Source organism: Megalobrama amblycephala, linkage group LG2 (assembly GCF_018812025.1).
Source record: "Megalobrama amblycephala isolate DHTTF-2021 linkage group LG2, ASM1881202v1, whole genome shotgun sequence".
Taxonomy (NCBI): Eukaryota; Metazoa; Chordata; class Actinopteri; order Cypriniformes; family Xenocyprididae; genus Megalobrama; species Megalobrama amblycephala.
This window is the reverse complement of record NC_063045.1, coordinates 8,118,362-8,133,133: the sequence shown is the minus strand read 5'-3', so window position 1 is coordinate 8,133,133 and position 14,772 is coordinate 8,118,362. Positions and strand designations below refer to the sequence as shown.

The window sequence follows — 14,772 nt, the reverse complement described above, 5'->3', positions numbered from 1 at the left end:
TAAAGACAATGATGGTATCACATTAGAAATTAAAAGTTTAATGAATAAAAATAATAAAAAATAGAACTAGAACTAGAATTAGAACTAAGACCGGTTTCACACCGCAAGTGTGAGCGTGAACTGCGGCTGCAGAGACGCGCGAGAATTCACACTGGAAGTGTTTGTACAGCGTCACAGCAGTGGCTGTGAGCATTTCAGGATGGTCCCAATTTATATTAAGTGGCCTTAACTACTATGTACTTACATTTAAATTAATCATTTGATACAATGCACTTATTGTGTACATACATGCTTTTACATTGTACTTACATTTTAAAAACACCTGCATGTAATTACATCTGTAATTAATTTCTGTAATTACATTTATAATTACACTGTTGACCCATCCCTTACACTTTACCCCTACCCTAAACCTACCCATACCAACAAAGCTTTTCCTAACCTTACCCGTATCCCACTTCAATAGCAGAAAAAGAGTTTTGCCACTCAATACGAACACAATAAGTACATTGTACTTATTTTTTGATGCAAGTACATAGTAGTTAAGGCCACCTAATATAAAGTGGGACCAAGACGACTATACATTTGTTTTTATAAGTTGGTCATTTATAAACTTGATAGTCTTTAAAGTTTGTTAACATGCAAGGTGTACAACACTCTTATATAAACTTAAAATAAAAATAAATAAATAAATAAAAGCCTTGTGTTATTCATTGCTGCACAATGCTGAGGTAAGCTTTGTGTTTTACATCATCTGACGCATGCATGTTTACAACACAGCAAACTCTGTAAAAAAAGCCAGCAAACTCGGGTTTGATTTGGGTATGCTAGATCCTAGCTGTCTGTGCAATAACTAAAATAATGTTTATGTATCATATTTTCTGGCCAGTTTACTTTAATTTTTTTTTTTTTTTTTTTTTTTAATATATAATACACCATACTTTAACCCAAACTGAATAATTAAAAACAATTTTAAATGAGTAAATCTTCTATAAATATTTTTTAATATTAATTTTATTTCCTGACATACTCCAATTCTTGTTAAAAACACAGACATGCTTATTCTGTGCATTATGAGCACTTTTTTGTGTGAAATCATATTTATTTTGTCCATTAAAGGTGTACTTTCACTTTAATTGAGCGTTAGATGAAAATCTATGGTCACTCCTTTAAATGGTCATGAGTAAGTTGAGTTGATTCCATATACAAACTAGGAGGTATTAGAAAAGTTATGGGAAAAATATGATCATGATGGTCCTATAACCATGAGTATAATACTTCATTATCATGATAACGAGAGCAATATGATTCATAGTCCAATGGCTGGTCTTTTCTCAGTTATTGTAAAGCTGCTTCAACAGATGGAGTCACTGTGACTCTCGAGCACAGTAATAAACAGCAGTGTCCTCTTCTCTCAGACTCTTGGCTTCAAGATACTGTGTACTTTGAGACACGTCCTCACTCAGTGTGAAGTGGTTTTCCATTGTATCTGCATAATCAACACTACCAGAGTTAACTCTCCCAATCCACTCCAGAGCTTTCCCTGGCTTCTGTCTGATCCAGTGCATGTAGTAGCTTGTCATCGTAAAACCAGATATTTTACAGGAGATCTTCACTGTTTCTCCAGGTCACTTCATCACAGAAGGAGACTGATCTAATCGGATTTCATCACCACTGATACCTGTGGAATAAAAGACATAAATCAATGAAGAGCTGGTATTAATTAAAGTGCTGTTTGACAGAAAAAAATGGCAAAATTACCTTGATGAGATACAATCACCATACAGATGAAATGCCAAATATTCATGTTCATGTTATGAAAGGAGGAACCTGATGCAACAGTCAAAACGGATGTATGGAGATAAACAGATTGAGGCTTTATTTAAAGGGAACTAGGAGAAGTAGGTTTGCATAGACTGCCCTCTAAAGGTACATTTACATTTTCTGTGCCCTTATTAACCTCTGTAACCAATTAAGTTTATATATTTTAAGTAATCCAAATTTTTATTCAAATCCAGATCCTGCAAAATATACACAGTTGTCATGTGCAGATACACCTGCATTTTACTGTTGTCTCTGGAGATGGTGAATCATCCTTCAACAGTTTTAGAGTAATATTTGTCACTGCCGCTTAAAGCAGAAACATATGAGATCCACTCGAGGCCTTTCCCTTCAGTCCTGTCTTTGTAATGGGTAGTATTCATAGTATTCATCACACAGACCGTATTAATATTCAGGCATGAAAACGGGTCAGGGGTGAAAAAGGTGAGAAGGATATTACCCCTCTAGGGTGGTCCGGGGGCATCCCCCAGAAGAAAAATTGATATATTCCATATTTTAAAGCATCAATCTGATGCATTTTGAAATGCTTTTTTTGCCAACCTGGGGAGAGCTGGAGAAACTTAACTTCAGCCATGAGTCAACAATTATTATGGCCTCCTTACTAAGTATTATGAAGGGGGATCGAGTGAGAATCTTTATTGGTGTCGATTTTTAGTCTCTTTTTAATGATAGGCTTTACGCATCTGTCAATCATCCCCACTTGCTATTTGGGGGAAGAATCTAGCAGTATGATTGGTCGAACTCTTCTTCTTTTGCTGTTGCTTGATTTGAGGACTGCGCGTGCACAGAGGTGTCACCAGGTTTTTGCGTAGTTTAGAGTGACAAATCGTACCAGCGTACTTTGAAGTCAAAATGCGTATCCGCTACGCAAATTGTGTACAGGTTGGCAGGTCTGCTTATTGATAGAACGGTGGACCACTTTACCTTCTGCCTTGTCAGTCCCCTCACCTCAAAATCTACCTCCTCAAAAACGGTAGCTTTAACTAATAATTTTCCACCGTAGCTTTAGCTAGCTGGCTAACGTTGCGTTCTGTCCTGCTGTGTTCAATGACTCCATTCATCAAGCTGTAGCTAACGTTAGCTAAGTCTATGTCAACAGAGCTCCTGGTTAACTTAACTTAGATATACCAGAAAATATTAAAATTATTGAAACCATCACTCACCAAATTCAGTCAGGTAAATCGCCGAGGCCAGGCGTGCTTTCAGCTTCTGATGGTGGTCTGCACTGGTGATGCAAGGCCCTTCGCGTTAATATTTCCAAGCACTCGCGCTCCCTTCTGGCATGCGCACCTGTTCGCAATTCACTGAATCGCAGTTTGCAGTTCACTGAATCTCGTGCTCCCTTCTGGCAAGCGCACCTGTTCGCGGTTCACTGAATATGAATACCCCCCCTCCCCAAACATTTTTCTCATCGAATCTATACGATTCACGTAGGTCACTTATTTTGGTTTCAAAACGGCGAATTTCGCCGTAAGGTGAGGGATTTTCATGTATGAATATTGAGAGTTAATACGGTCATAGTTCTGTTCAATATACAAAGTAATTTTAGTTTAACATTATTAATTGTTTTAAAGTAATTTTAGTTAAAATTTATTAATTGTTTTATTTTGTCATGTTTATAATAGAGTCATTAGACTGAGTTTAGAGTAGATCCATTAATCTGAGATCGTTTACTTATGTCACGCTCTCTCACACGGTATCTCGAGAGTTTCTTCATGCGGGCAAACGTTATCAGGTGAGATCGCGAGAGTTGGCTCATACGAGTAAATGCCATCACTGAGAAAACATCATTTCTTGTGATTATTCTCAGGTAATGGATCATTAAAGTTATTAAAATGCATTTAGAAAACAAGTATGAATGTTGAGAACGTGTATGTAATAGTACAAAAAGAGTAAAAGTTTTACTGAGTGTGCTAGTGCGTGTTTATGCGCGGAGCACATGGTAGTCGGGCCTACTAATGTAGTTTTCGCCATGTGGAAAAGCTAAAAGACGTTTATATATTTTGTATTATGTTCCATACTGTTTATTTTTGTAACTGTTTACGAGTTTTGTAAGAGTATACGTTACTGTATTCATGTTTTATTCGCTGATGGTGAAAAGAATGAGAAATGTTGAGAGAATTTTTTTTTGCGTATGGTTATAAGTTAATATATTCGCAACAGAAAGGACATTATATATATTACTGTGACCAACCGGTTTGTGAATATGAGTTATGTGTGCTTAACATGAAAATTATACGAGTAAATGCCATCACTGAGAAAACATCACTCATCATCTCTTGTGATTATTCTCCGTTTATTCTCAGGCGTAACATCTTATCCATGAAATTTCTGCATTACCAACTTAAATCTCAGAGAAAGAGTACAGGTCAGTTTGTCAGACTAAAATAAAATCCAACTCCAAACATTGTTTTATCTTAAGCAATATTTGTCACTATACAATGATTCACTCTAAAACCTTTTGTTAATGGGAAATGTAATATAAGTTTTCCTGTAAAGTAGAAATTTATCATAAATAAATATTGAGTCTGAATCAAATAATTGAGTCTGAATCAAATCATTTTAAATTAAATAAAAATTAAAAGCCAAATACACAGTCACATTGAATTTCAAAGCTGCTGTTGTTCTTTTATGAAATGTAAGTTGCTAACAAGTTGCTAAGAACTATATACAATGGTTACACATATTAGTCTTAAAAATTTGTTTCTCTTCAAGTTAATAAAACACATTAAATACATTCTAAAACCCATAGGAAAATCCTGAGGGAAATCTTGAAAAATCTAATTCTCTTTATGACTAGCTGCAAACTCTTCAGCTGAATTCAATAAATTAATTTATTTCTACGTTTATTTAACGGACAATTATCCTGTTCATGGCCACCTTTATACACATTGATTTTTGAAGCTGTTTATGAGGAAATGTTGCAGGAAATGTTACCATTAAACAATTAATATTTTGAATCTTGAAGATGTTTGCAGTAAATTTGCTTCAAGTGATTTCATGCATGAATAGTTTTTGTTCAGCCCTGCAGTCTGTTTGTATAACTGTGAATCTCTTGCACAGTAATAAACAGCTGTGTCTTCAGTCTTCAGGCTTTTCACCTCTAAATACAGCATGTTTTTGCTGGTGTCTTTTGTGATGGAGAACTGGCCTTGTAGAGACTGAGCATAATATGTAGTTGTGCCACTATCTATACTCCCAATCCATTCCAGTCCTCTTCCTGGTTTCTGACGGATCCAGCCCATCCAGTAGCTGCTCATTGAGAATCCAGACACACTGCAGGACAGAGTGACTGATTCTCCTGGTCTTTTGACCACAGAATCTGAGGAGGTCAAAGACTGACCGCTAACAGCTGAAAGATAAAGAAAATTAACATTAGTTTAGTTAGAACAGTGCACCTTTAACTGAGAAGAATTTGAGAGTTTCTCACATGAAATAATCAACAGCAGAACTCCATACAGTAGCATTTCCATTATCACCCCAAAACTGTAAAATATTAATGATATTCAGTTGCACTGCAGCTGCAGGACACAAACACTGACTGGAGAATTTGGTTTTATAGCAAGTACTTTTAGAGTTTGTTACACTGACCCTCCCTAAATCATGTAATTTGCATACAAAGGCAAAACTGTGGTAAAACTGAACTGAGAAAATGGATTCAAATATTCTTGACTGAATTCTGATTGATTTTGATACAATATTATTTCATTTTCTTTGAATCTGAATCATTTTCAGGAAGCTTGCTGACATTTGAGGTCAAAGACGAGACGTCACCATTTTGGTGTCCACATCAAATTTACAAAAGTCATTTTATGTACATAAAAAATGTTAAATGCAAGCAGTGTGTCTACTTTAATATTTCAAATAACTTTTGAGAAAATAAAATGTCAACATATGGGGGAAATAATGTTCCAAAATGTAAATTTGTCATTCAGCGTTATGTCCGGACTTTGATTTTATCATTACATCTTTAAATAAATATATCAAATACCAATTTAAAAATATATGTCTGTGTTCTCTGCATTTTCAAATAAGTGTTGGCTGTCACATATTAAAATGACTGTTTTATTGTTTTTTTAAAAGTATTTAAATAACCAGGGGATTCAGTTTGTCAGAGGTCATTCAGTGTAACAGGATCAAGAAGCCATTCTGAAATCAAATAAAAAAAACAGATAGTCATTCAACAGTCTGTGACATCATTAAAAGGCACCCTGAAGACCATGTGGTGCTGCAGAAAAGTGAGTTTATTGCATAATTCCACCTTTTCATGGTGTGGGAGCCTAAGGTACAAAAACACATGTCATTCAGTGAAAAGCCAAAAAACACTTATATTGTTAGATTTAAAAAATAAATAAATAAATAAAAAAAGCAGATGTTGTGAATAATTGTGATTAACTTTACTGGTCAAACTCACTGTTTGATATAGGTGGCCAGTTGATGGCCTGCAATATAATCTGAAGTAGAAGTTTCGTCATTCACGGTAATGTTTTCGTCATTCAGTGTAACACAAAGTCTCTGTTGCACCACAGTATCATCCATTACACTAAATGACAGTATCACTGTATAAATAATTTATATACATATATACATTATTATTATAAATAATTAATATTTATATTAATTATTTATATTTATATATAAATAATTTCTATTTATATACATTATTATTTTTTATATAATAAAAAATAATAATGTATAAATTCACTGTATAAACAATTTTAGCATCTTATTTTACAGATAAATGAGGAATGTTTAGCACTGACAAAATTACGTTAAACTGAATACATATTAATATTTTAGAGCACTTTTGTATTGTTTCATTTGTTATTGATTAATAAAAGCTAATAAACCAAGAACAATAATTACAAAGATAACTATAACAATAACTATTAGCGTCCACACCAATGAACGATAACACTGTTCGTTCTAAGTATGCGCTGCAGTTCCCTTTTGATACTTAACTCGTATTGCGTATGGGGGAAAAACTCCTTTTTTCCTCGATGCTGAAGCCTTTTCCAATAATGCAGTTTAACTGCACGGCCATTAGTTCAAACTGGAAAACTTTTTGAACCAATGACGGCGCGGCTGAGCTGTGCGAGCCTATGGCGATGCAGCGCGCCAAAGCCCGCCAGAATGGGTGGGGCGACTGGCTATATAAGCGAGCATTTCACCATAGGATTTCAGATCTCTCTCCTTCAGCGACGACAACGCTTCTCTTCTCTTCGCTTCTCTTCTCTTCAAGACTGAACGCCTTCTCTCACCTGCTGGAATGAGCTCTCCTTGCTGTTGAAGAGGCAACGCAGTGGACCAGCTGAGACTCACAGGCCGCCTGCAGCGCCGGCGCCCTCGCAGATGAGCCGCCCGCTTCGCGCCTCTGGGTTTCTCAGTGCTTCTCCTGCTGCCATCCGGCGAACAATTTAATGAACTATTTCTAGCGGTTTTAAGAGAGTTCATTGAGAATGAGTTCTTTCTTCCAGCCGCCTTTGCGCACTGGCAAAGAGCCTCTTGGAATGGGCACTACCCAGACTGCGGTCGCTCAGGGTAACGCACTTCCCAGACAGAGCGAGTCTGGGAGCAGACATGCTATCTTGCCCCAGATGCTCCACCCCCAGACGGTTCTCAGAATCTGGGCGATCGTAAGGAAGGCAGAGGTCGACATCATCCCCTCAGAAGACAATTCTCATTGCCCAACCTACTTTTCAAAGGACACAGATCCGCTGGTCCACAACTGGCCCTGCCTTCTCCTTTACGCATTTCCCCCAGTCACTCTGATCCCTCAGGTCATCAGGCGAGTCAGGGAAGACAAGCACAGAGTCCTCCTGGTGGCCCCACTCTGGAGGAGCCAAGCTTGGTCCTCAGAGATATTCAGGCTTTCCACAAAAGCCCCAGGACCTCCTCTCTCAGGTGAACAGGACAATCTGGCATCCCCGTCCAGAACTCTGTGCTCTGCACCTATGGTCCCTTGATGGGAGCCTTTAAACCTCCCAGGGGACATGCTAAATACCATTTCTCAGGAGAGAGCCCCGTCTACCAGACGCCTCTACGCCCAGAAATTGTCGATCTTCGTTGATTGGTGCTCAGCACGAAACAAAGACCCTGTTGAGTGTGACGTATCTCCAATACTATCATTCTCCAGGAGCGTCAGGACAAGGGCCTCACCCCTTCCACGCTCGATGTGTACGTAGCAGCCATAGCGGTGTTCCACGATCCTATTGCTGGCCAATCAGTGGGCTGAAACAGCCTCATTGTGCGTTTCCTAAGAGGTTCTAGGCGGGTAAACCCCCCCCCCCCCCCCCGCATCCTCTACTGTTCCCACTTTGTACCACATGAAGAGTAGTGCCAGTGCCATAGTCAATACGGCCGATCCACTCCAGTCCTCTCCCTGGTTTCTGACGGATCCAGTGCATGTAGTTGCTGCTCAATGAGATTCCAGACACACTGCAGGACAGAGTGACTGATTCTCCTGGTCTTTTCACCACAGAATCTGAGGAGGTCAAAGACTGACCGCTAACACCTGAAATATAGAGAAAAAATAATGTTAGATGATTTACAGTAACAGTGAGATGACAGTAATAATTCAGAACAACTGGAAGTTTCTTATGTAAAATAATCATCAGCAGAACAACATACTGTAGCATTTCCATTGTCTCAACTGCCAGTAAACAACAAGTTACACAGAAAAAAAAGTGTACACAGCAGCTGATTTAGATGGTTAGTCGTTGGACAGTTTATAAAACAATCCTCTGGGAGTGAGGGTGATCCGCCCTACAGAATAGTTTGCATATTAAGAGATTTTTTTGAGGGTTTAGAGGGTTTAGAGTAGTCAGAGACATATGGATAGAGCTCCGAAATACAGTGTAACAGCGCTGAGGGTGATAAAAAATACAACATGAAAAATGTAATCATAATTTGTTGTTATATTACAAGAAACAAAGTTGAAATACAGATGACAACAGATAACAACCACTTTGCAGCGTGGTTATGTGTTCACGCTTGAGCTTGAACTAAGAGTATTTTTTTTTTTTAAATCACACATATGAAATATCTTCATATTAGATATTAACATTTTAACTGAGTTGTCTTGAGCAAACAATATCAAATGATGTTGCTTTTTTTTTAGGGTTTATGATTTCCCAGCATGCTTAATGGCATTTTGCTTTGGTGACTTTATTCATTTTTATAGCTGTTTTTGACTGCGGTGTCTTCGATTTTCAGACATCACATCTGAAGATACAGCTGATTCTTGCTACTATCTCTTGAGGTCTTAAACTTGTGCAGAATGGGAGAAGTGGAGGTATTTTTGTGGACTGTGATGAGAAAATAATTACATGCCACCAGCTCAAATATAAAGAGAAAGGGAACCCTCTGTACTATTGCACATAGATCACTGGAATATTCTAATAATATTTTGGGACTGTAAAGTCGTTTCATTTTTATACTTGCATTACTTGAAATATACTTAATCAACATGCTCCTTCATTAACTCATCAGATTATGCATTATATTTGGATGTTCTTCTAGTTTGCATATTTTTAAAACATGCATCCTATTGTAACAAAACTTACAAAATATAGGAAAGTGGCCAATGAAGCTGAAGAGAATCTAAGAGAGCAACTCTTTAATTCCCAGGGATGTAAATGATCTAGTCATGTCTGACTGCACTTCTGTTTTTGATTGGAGCTGCAGTTTTTTGTGTAACTGTGACTCTCTTGCACAGTAATAAACAGCTGTGTCTTCAGTCTTCAGGCTCTTTATCTCCAAGTACACCATGTTTTTGCTGATGTCTTTGGTGATGGAGAACTGGCCTTGTAGACACTGAGCAAAAATAGTGCCAGTGGACTGTCAATTCGGCCGATCCACTCCAGTCCTCTCCCTGGTTTCTGACGGATCCAGTGCAGCCAGCTAAGGGAGAGTCCAGAAACCACACAAGATAATGTGACTGATTCTCCTGGTTTCTTTACTTCAGAGCCAGAAGAGGTCAGTGATTGACCATGTGCATCTGGAACTAAGACAAAATGTTCACAGAATTAAAACAGCATTGGTTTTAAATATTCATATTTAGAAAGTTTCTTGCAGATTTAAACTTACATGAAACCAGTACAAATATAATAATATAACTCAGATTCATCTTCCTCTAAGACCAATGCAGTTCCATGCAAAAACTGTGTTTCTGGTGTGTGAAGAAGTGTGAAAAATCAAAGCATTTATTGAACAGAGAACAGACAATGTTTCAGACTTCATTTGATTAAGGGAGGGTCTTAAAAACTAAACAAAATCTGCTGCACTGCCCTCACTGTTAATCAGTGATGACCCTGTTTTACAGATGAAGATGGGAAAAACTTTATGTGTGTATATGTGTGTATATATATATATATATATATATATATATATATATATATATATATATATATATATATATATATATAGATGTATATAATAAATGCTTTGTCAGGTAACATAAAAATGTGTTACAATCAAAAAAATAACTTTTAATTCAAGTCTTAAACAATATAAAATATGGACTTAAAATATGACTTTATTTCTGTCAGTGTGTGTAGTCCACATTTACTTATAGTAATTTATAAAGTCTTTCATTGCTTATGAATTATTACTTTGTTGATAATGTAGAGGAATTTTTATTTTTTATCATTTATTTTCTTGATTTATAAAATTGTGCATTAATATTTGTTTTCTCTCTGTCTTATGTGACATTTAAAAACAGCTTGTTCAGTGGAAAAGTACTACTTATGCTGTTGTATTAAGAAGCACTTCTGAAAGGAAGTGAGGCGAAGGTGCAAATGTGTTTGTCTAGATGGCCTGGAGCTCAATAGGGCATCTGCTAAGTTTTAGACCCCTTTCTTTTTTTATTCTTCAGATCCATATATGGTTAAGATTGGTTTGGGGTAACAAAGAACAATAAGATGGGTATATGAGACAGCCACACTGGGTGAGGGTGTTCTTCTCATAACTCTGTATCTGCATTGAACAACCTTCTTGCAAGAATAAAATCAATGAAGACATTTTCTGAGTGTTTGTTTCATTACATTCTCACCACTAAAGGAATAAAGAATTTTTCCACGATAATACGTAAAAGACATTTTGGTAACACTTTATTTTCAGGCTATACTGTTTTTAACCACATGTAGCACAAACATGACTGATTATGTTTTGTCCTGAGGTCGATGGCTTTTAAACCTTGTGCTACTATTATATTATATTTTTGCAATGAGTGTCTTTAACAGTTAATAAGCCTCACAGGATGAAGCTGCCTGTATCAACAGTATAAACAAATGTACAAAACATGATTATTCACGAGGTTGAGCTGAAATATTGAACACCACATGAAACGCAGACATGAAGTCTGTTATGCCAGTCGTAAGAGTGAGGGGAAGTTTAATTTGCATGTTGAATATGGCATGAAATGTGTAAAAAGTAAAAAGTGTAAAAAATGTAATAATAGCTTAAATTGTAGTAGACTTATTTTTTATTCATTCACTATAGCTTATTTTCATATGACATGAGAGTTTTCAACCTTTTCTCTTCCCTCAGTTTAGGATTTATGCCAGTATTTTTGGAAAGGTTTGAACATTTTTTTTTTTTTTTAACCTTGCATACCTTTTAAACTTAAATTTATTTCATATTGGTGTGATGCAAGATTGATTTTAGCACTGATAGCTGCCGACTGAGATACCAGACACACTGCAGGAGAGAATAACGGATTCTCCAGGGTTTTTAACTACAGAATTCAAAGACTGACCAATAACAGCTGAAAGACATGGAAAATTAATGTGATAATAATGAAACATAATTGATGAAATAGAACAATGAGATGACTGTATGTAATTCAGAAGAATTAAAAGTTTCTCTATGGAGCAACATTTCCATTAAGAAGCTATTTAGCTGCACAGCATCTGAACACAAGTACTGACTCAATTCAATTTATAGCACAGTCCCTTGAGTATTTGAATTACATGAATTATCCTCCCTACAAAATTATTTGGTTTGTTAACATTACAAAATAACCATTTTGTCTGATTATATTGTGATATTGTAAATGTTAGAACATAGGCTAATTTGTAACGTTTCTGGTTATTGTTCTGGGGAATCATAAAAGCAACAGCGGTATCGGTCAGCACCATGTGCAGATGAGCAAGTGAAGTACAGATGATGGTTTGGGTCAGTGGCGTGCAGTGGGGTTCTGAAATGAGGAGGCAAAGTCTTCACTGTTTTTGATTTTAATGTTATTTATTTTATTGTAAATTCCAGTTACACTTAATGTTGACACATTTTTCAGGTAAAGAAACATTACTTACAATATCATGGAAAAAAATTGTTTATAATTCTCTTTATTAAAAGAAAGTATATTTCTCATCAAGTTAGTGTTTTTAAGCATTGTTGTACATACCAAAATAACTAAAAGAATGCAGTAACAAATTTCATATGTCATATATTTTATTTGTGAACTGATGACTGCTGTTCAGCTATTTCTTTTTAGTAGTCAACTTATTGTCAGATCAGCAGTCATCAAAGCTCAGTAAACACTGCAGGTGTCATGATGGTCACAATGGTTATTTTTGAGCGTCACTACAGCAATTAAAGCAAGAGAGTACTATACATTACAGTAAGCTGGATGAAAGAAAAATAAAGTTAGAAACAAATAAATACAAATCTGAGTGAAGATCAAAAATTGCAATATCTATCAACAGTAAACTCTGTCCTTTCATGGTCATGCAAATGGTGAGTGGATTTCAGATACAAACAAGAAAGTATCTGAATTTAAGAACCAGAAAGAATTAAAATCATGATGATCTTATTATAACAATGACTACTAATATTTAAAAATAATAATGACTAAGTAATTAGTCATAGCCTTATAACTTCTTTCTGTGGTTATTGTAGGGCCTCTTCAACAGATGGAGTCACTGTGGCCCTCGAGCACAGTAATAAACAGCAGTGTCCTCTTCTCTCAGACTCTTGGCTTCAAGATACTGTGTACTTTGAGACACGTCCTCACTCATAGTGAAGTGATTTTTCACAGAGTCTGCGTAGATAAGGTAATCAGAGCTAGAACTACTGCCAGAGTTTACTCTCCCAATCCACTCCAGAGCTTTCCCTGGCTTCTGTCTGATCCAGTGCATGTAGGAGCTTGTCATCGTAAAACCAGATATTTTACAGGAGATCTTCACTGTTTCTCCAGGTCTCTTTATCACAGCAGGAGACTGATCTAATCGGATTTCATCACCACTGATACCTGTGGAATAAAAGACATAAATCATATTAACAGTGAGCTTCTATCATAGTGCTGTTTTCTAGAATAACACAAATGTCAAAATTACCTTGTTGAGAAACAATCACCACAAATATGAAATACCAGATGCTCATTGACACCATTGTCAAAACGTTTGCTAAATGTAAATTCTGCTCCTGTTGTTTCAGTGGACAGTAAACAGTGAGCTGGATTTGTGTGTTATATAGAGATAAATCATCACATTTGCATAATCTGCTTTCTCAGGCCTTGTACATGATTATTATTATTAATGAGAGGAGGAGGAGTTACTAAGTCCAGAATTGTTTATTGTGACTCCAGTTTAGCTGTTTTCTTCATGTAATTTAAATTATGTCAGTATGCTAATTGTTTATAAGAATTTATAATTACTGTTAAGTCTTCAGAAACGGGTCATGTTTAATTTAAGTAAGTGACTCCCTCTTGTGGAGTTTTGCTGCTATAGTAGACTATATTATACAATATATTAGCATTGATACATTTCTACAATACACTTTTATACACATTTTTTTATTATTATTCATATAAATTACATTAATATGTAAATTATATTCATTGTTTGACCAAAAAAATAACAATAAATATTATTTGTGTTCACAGACTCAAAATAATAATCTAAGATGATAAAATGTTCAGGCCACTTTACATGTGTGTGTGTGTGTGTGTGTGTGTGTGTGTGTGTGTGTGTGTGGTAATGTCTCTGAATATGATCATGAGCGTGAAGAAGGCATTGATTGTGTTGATCTTTGTGTTGATGATCTCAGAGCTGGGTAGTAACTGATTACATGTAATCTGGATTATGTAATCAGATTACAAAAAAATAATACTTGTAATAAGATTCTATTACATTTTAAAATACTCAGTCAGACTACAGTTACTTTTTTATTGATTACACGATTACATTATCCCCATTATTCCCAGTAAATTATTTATAATTCATTGATTCTCCCCACTTTTTTTTTTCTTTTAATTTTTTTTTTTTTTTTTTTTCCCAAAAAAAGTCTACTGCTTATATATGTTCAGAAGGTCTTCCAGGTTTGTGGAATTGCACAGACAGTCCTGCCACTAGTCATGTGAATATCACTGAAAACTGAGACCCACACAGCATTTCATCACTAGATTTACAGAAATCATTTCACTTTTAAAAAGTGTTTTGTCAACATTGCAGCACTGCATATTTAATCCACTCCTGACGAACACATTATAAGGATAGTTCACCCAAAAATGGAGTAGCATCTGCCTGCACAACCGGAGGCTGCATTTTCAGGACCGCAGTCCTAGGACCGCATTTCTAGAACCAGGACCAGTGACCACATGTTTTTCTGGAAGATGGACGATATTCAGTATCAAATGTGAATCAATTTTTGTTTAATTTTTTGTTTAATCAATCAATTTGTTTAACATTAAAAACAGTTGTGATGCATTTAATTGCGAAGTGAAGCAATCGTAATTTGCTAAATAGTCTTGAATACACTTTATAACCATCATATATTAGCCTCTAATGCTGTAAAACAAATTTGTTAGCATATTCGTTTAACAAAACTGTAGCACTATTGGCAAGCTTGCGTTGACTTAGTGATATGGTATGATTATTAATCCAAGCCAGTACAATAACCTGTAGCACTTCGTTGTAAAATCTTGTTAGT

The 14,772-nt window shown here is 35.9% G+C and overlaps 2 gene segments (V, D, J or C); both read right to left on the bottom strand.

Annotated features, from left to right (window-relative positions):
• Positions 1 to 1,367: 1,367 nt before the first annotated feature.
• On the bottom strand, positions 1,368 to 5,415 carry LOC125262620. The segment is given in 3 exon segments: positions 1,368 to 1,575; positions 4,888 to 5,194; positions 5,273 to 5,415. Coding segments are annotated over 3 exon segments (558 nt in total).
• A 7,201-nt stretch (positions 5,416 to 12,616) lies between these two features.
• Positions 12,617 to 13,274, bottom strand: LOC125263431. The segment is given in 2 exon segments: positions 12,617 to 13,093; positions 13,179 to 13,274. Coding segments are annotated over 2 exon segments (387 nt in total).
• Positions 13,275 to 14,772: the final 1,498 nt, after the last annotated feature.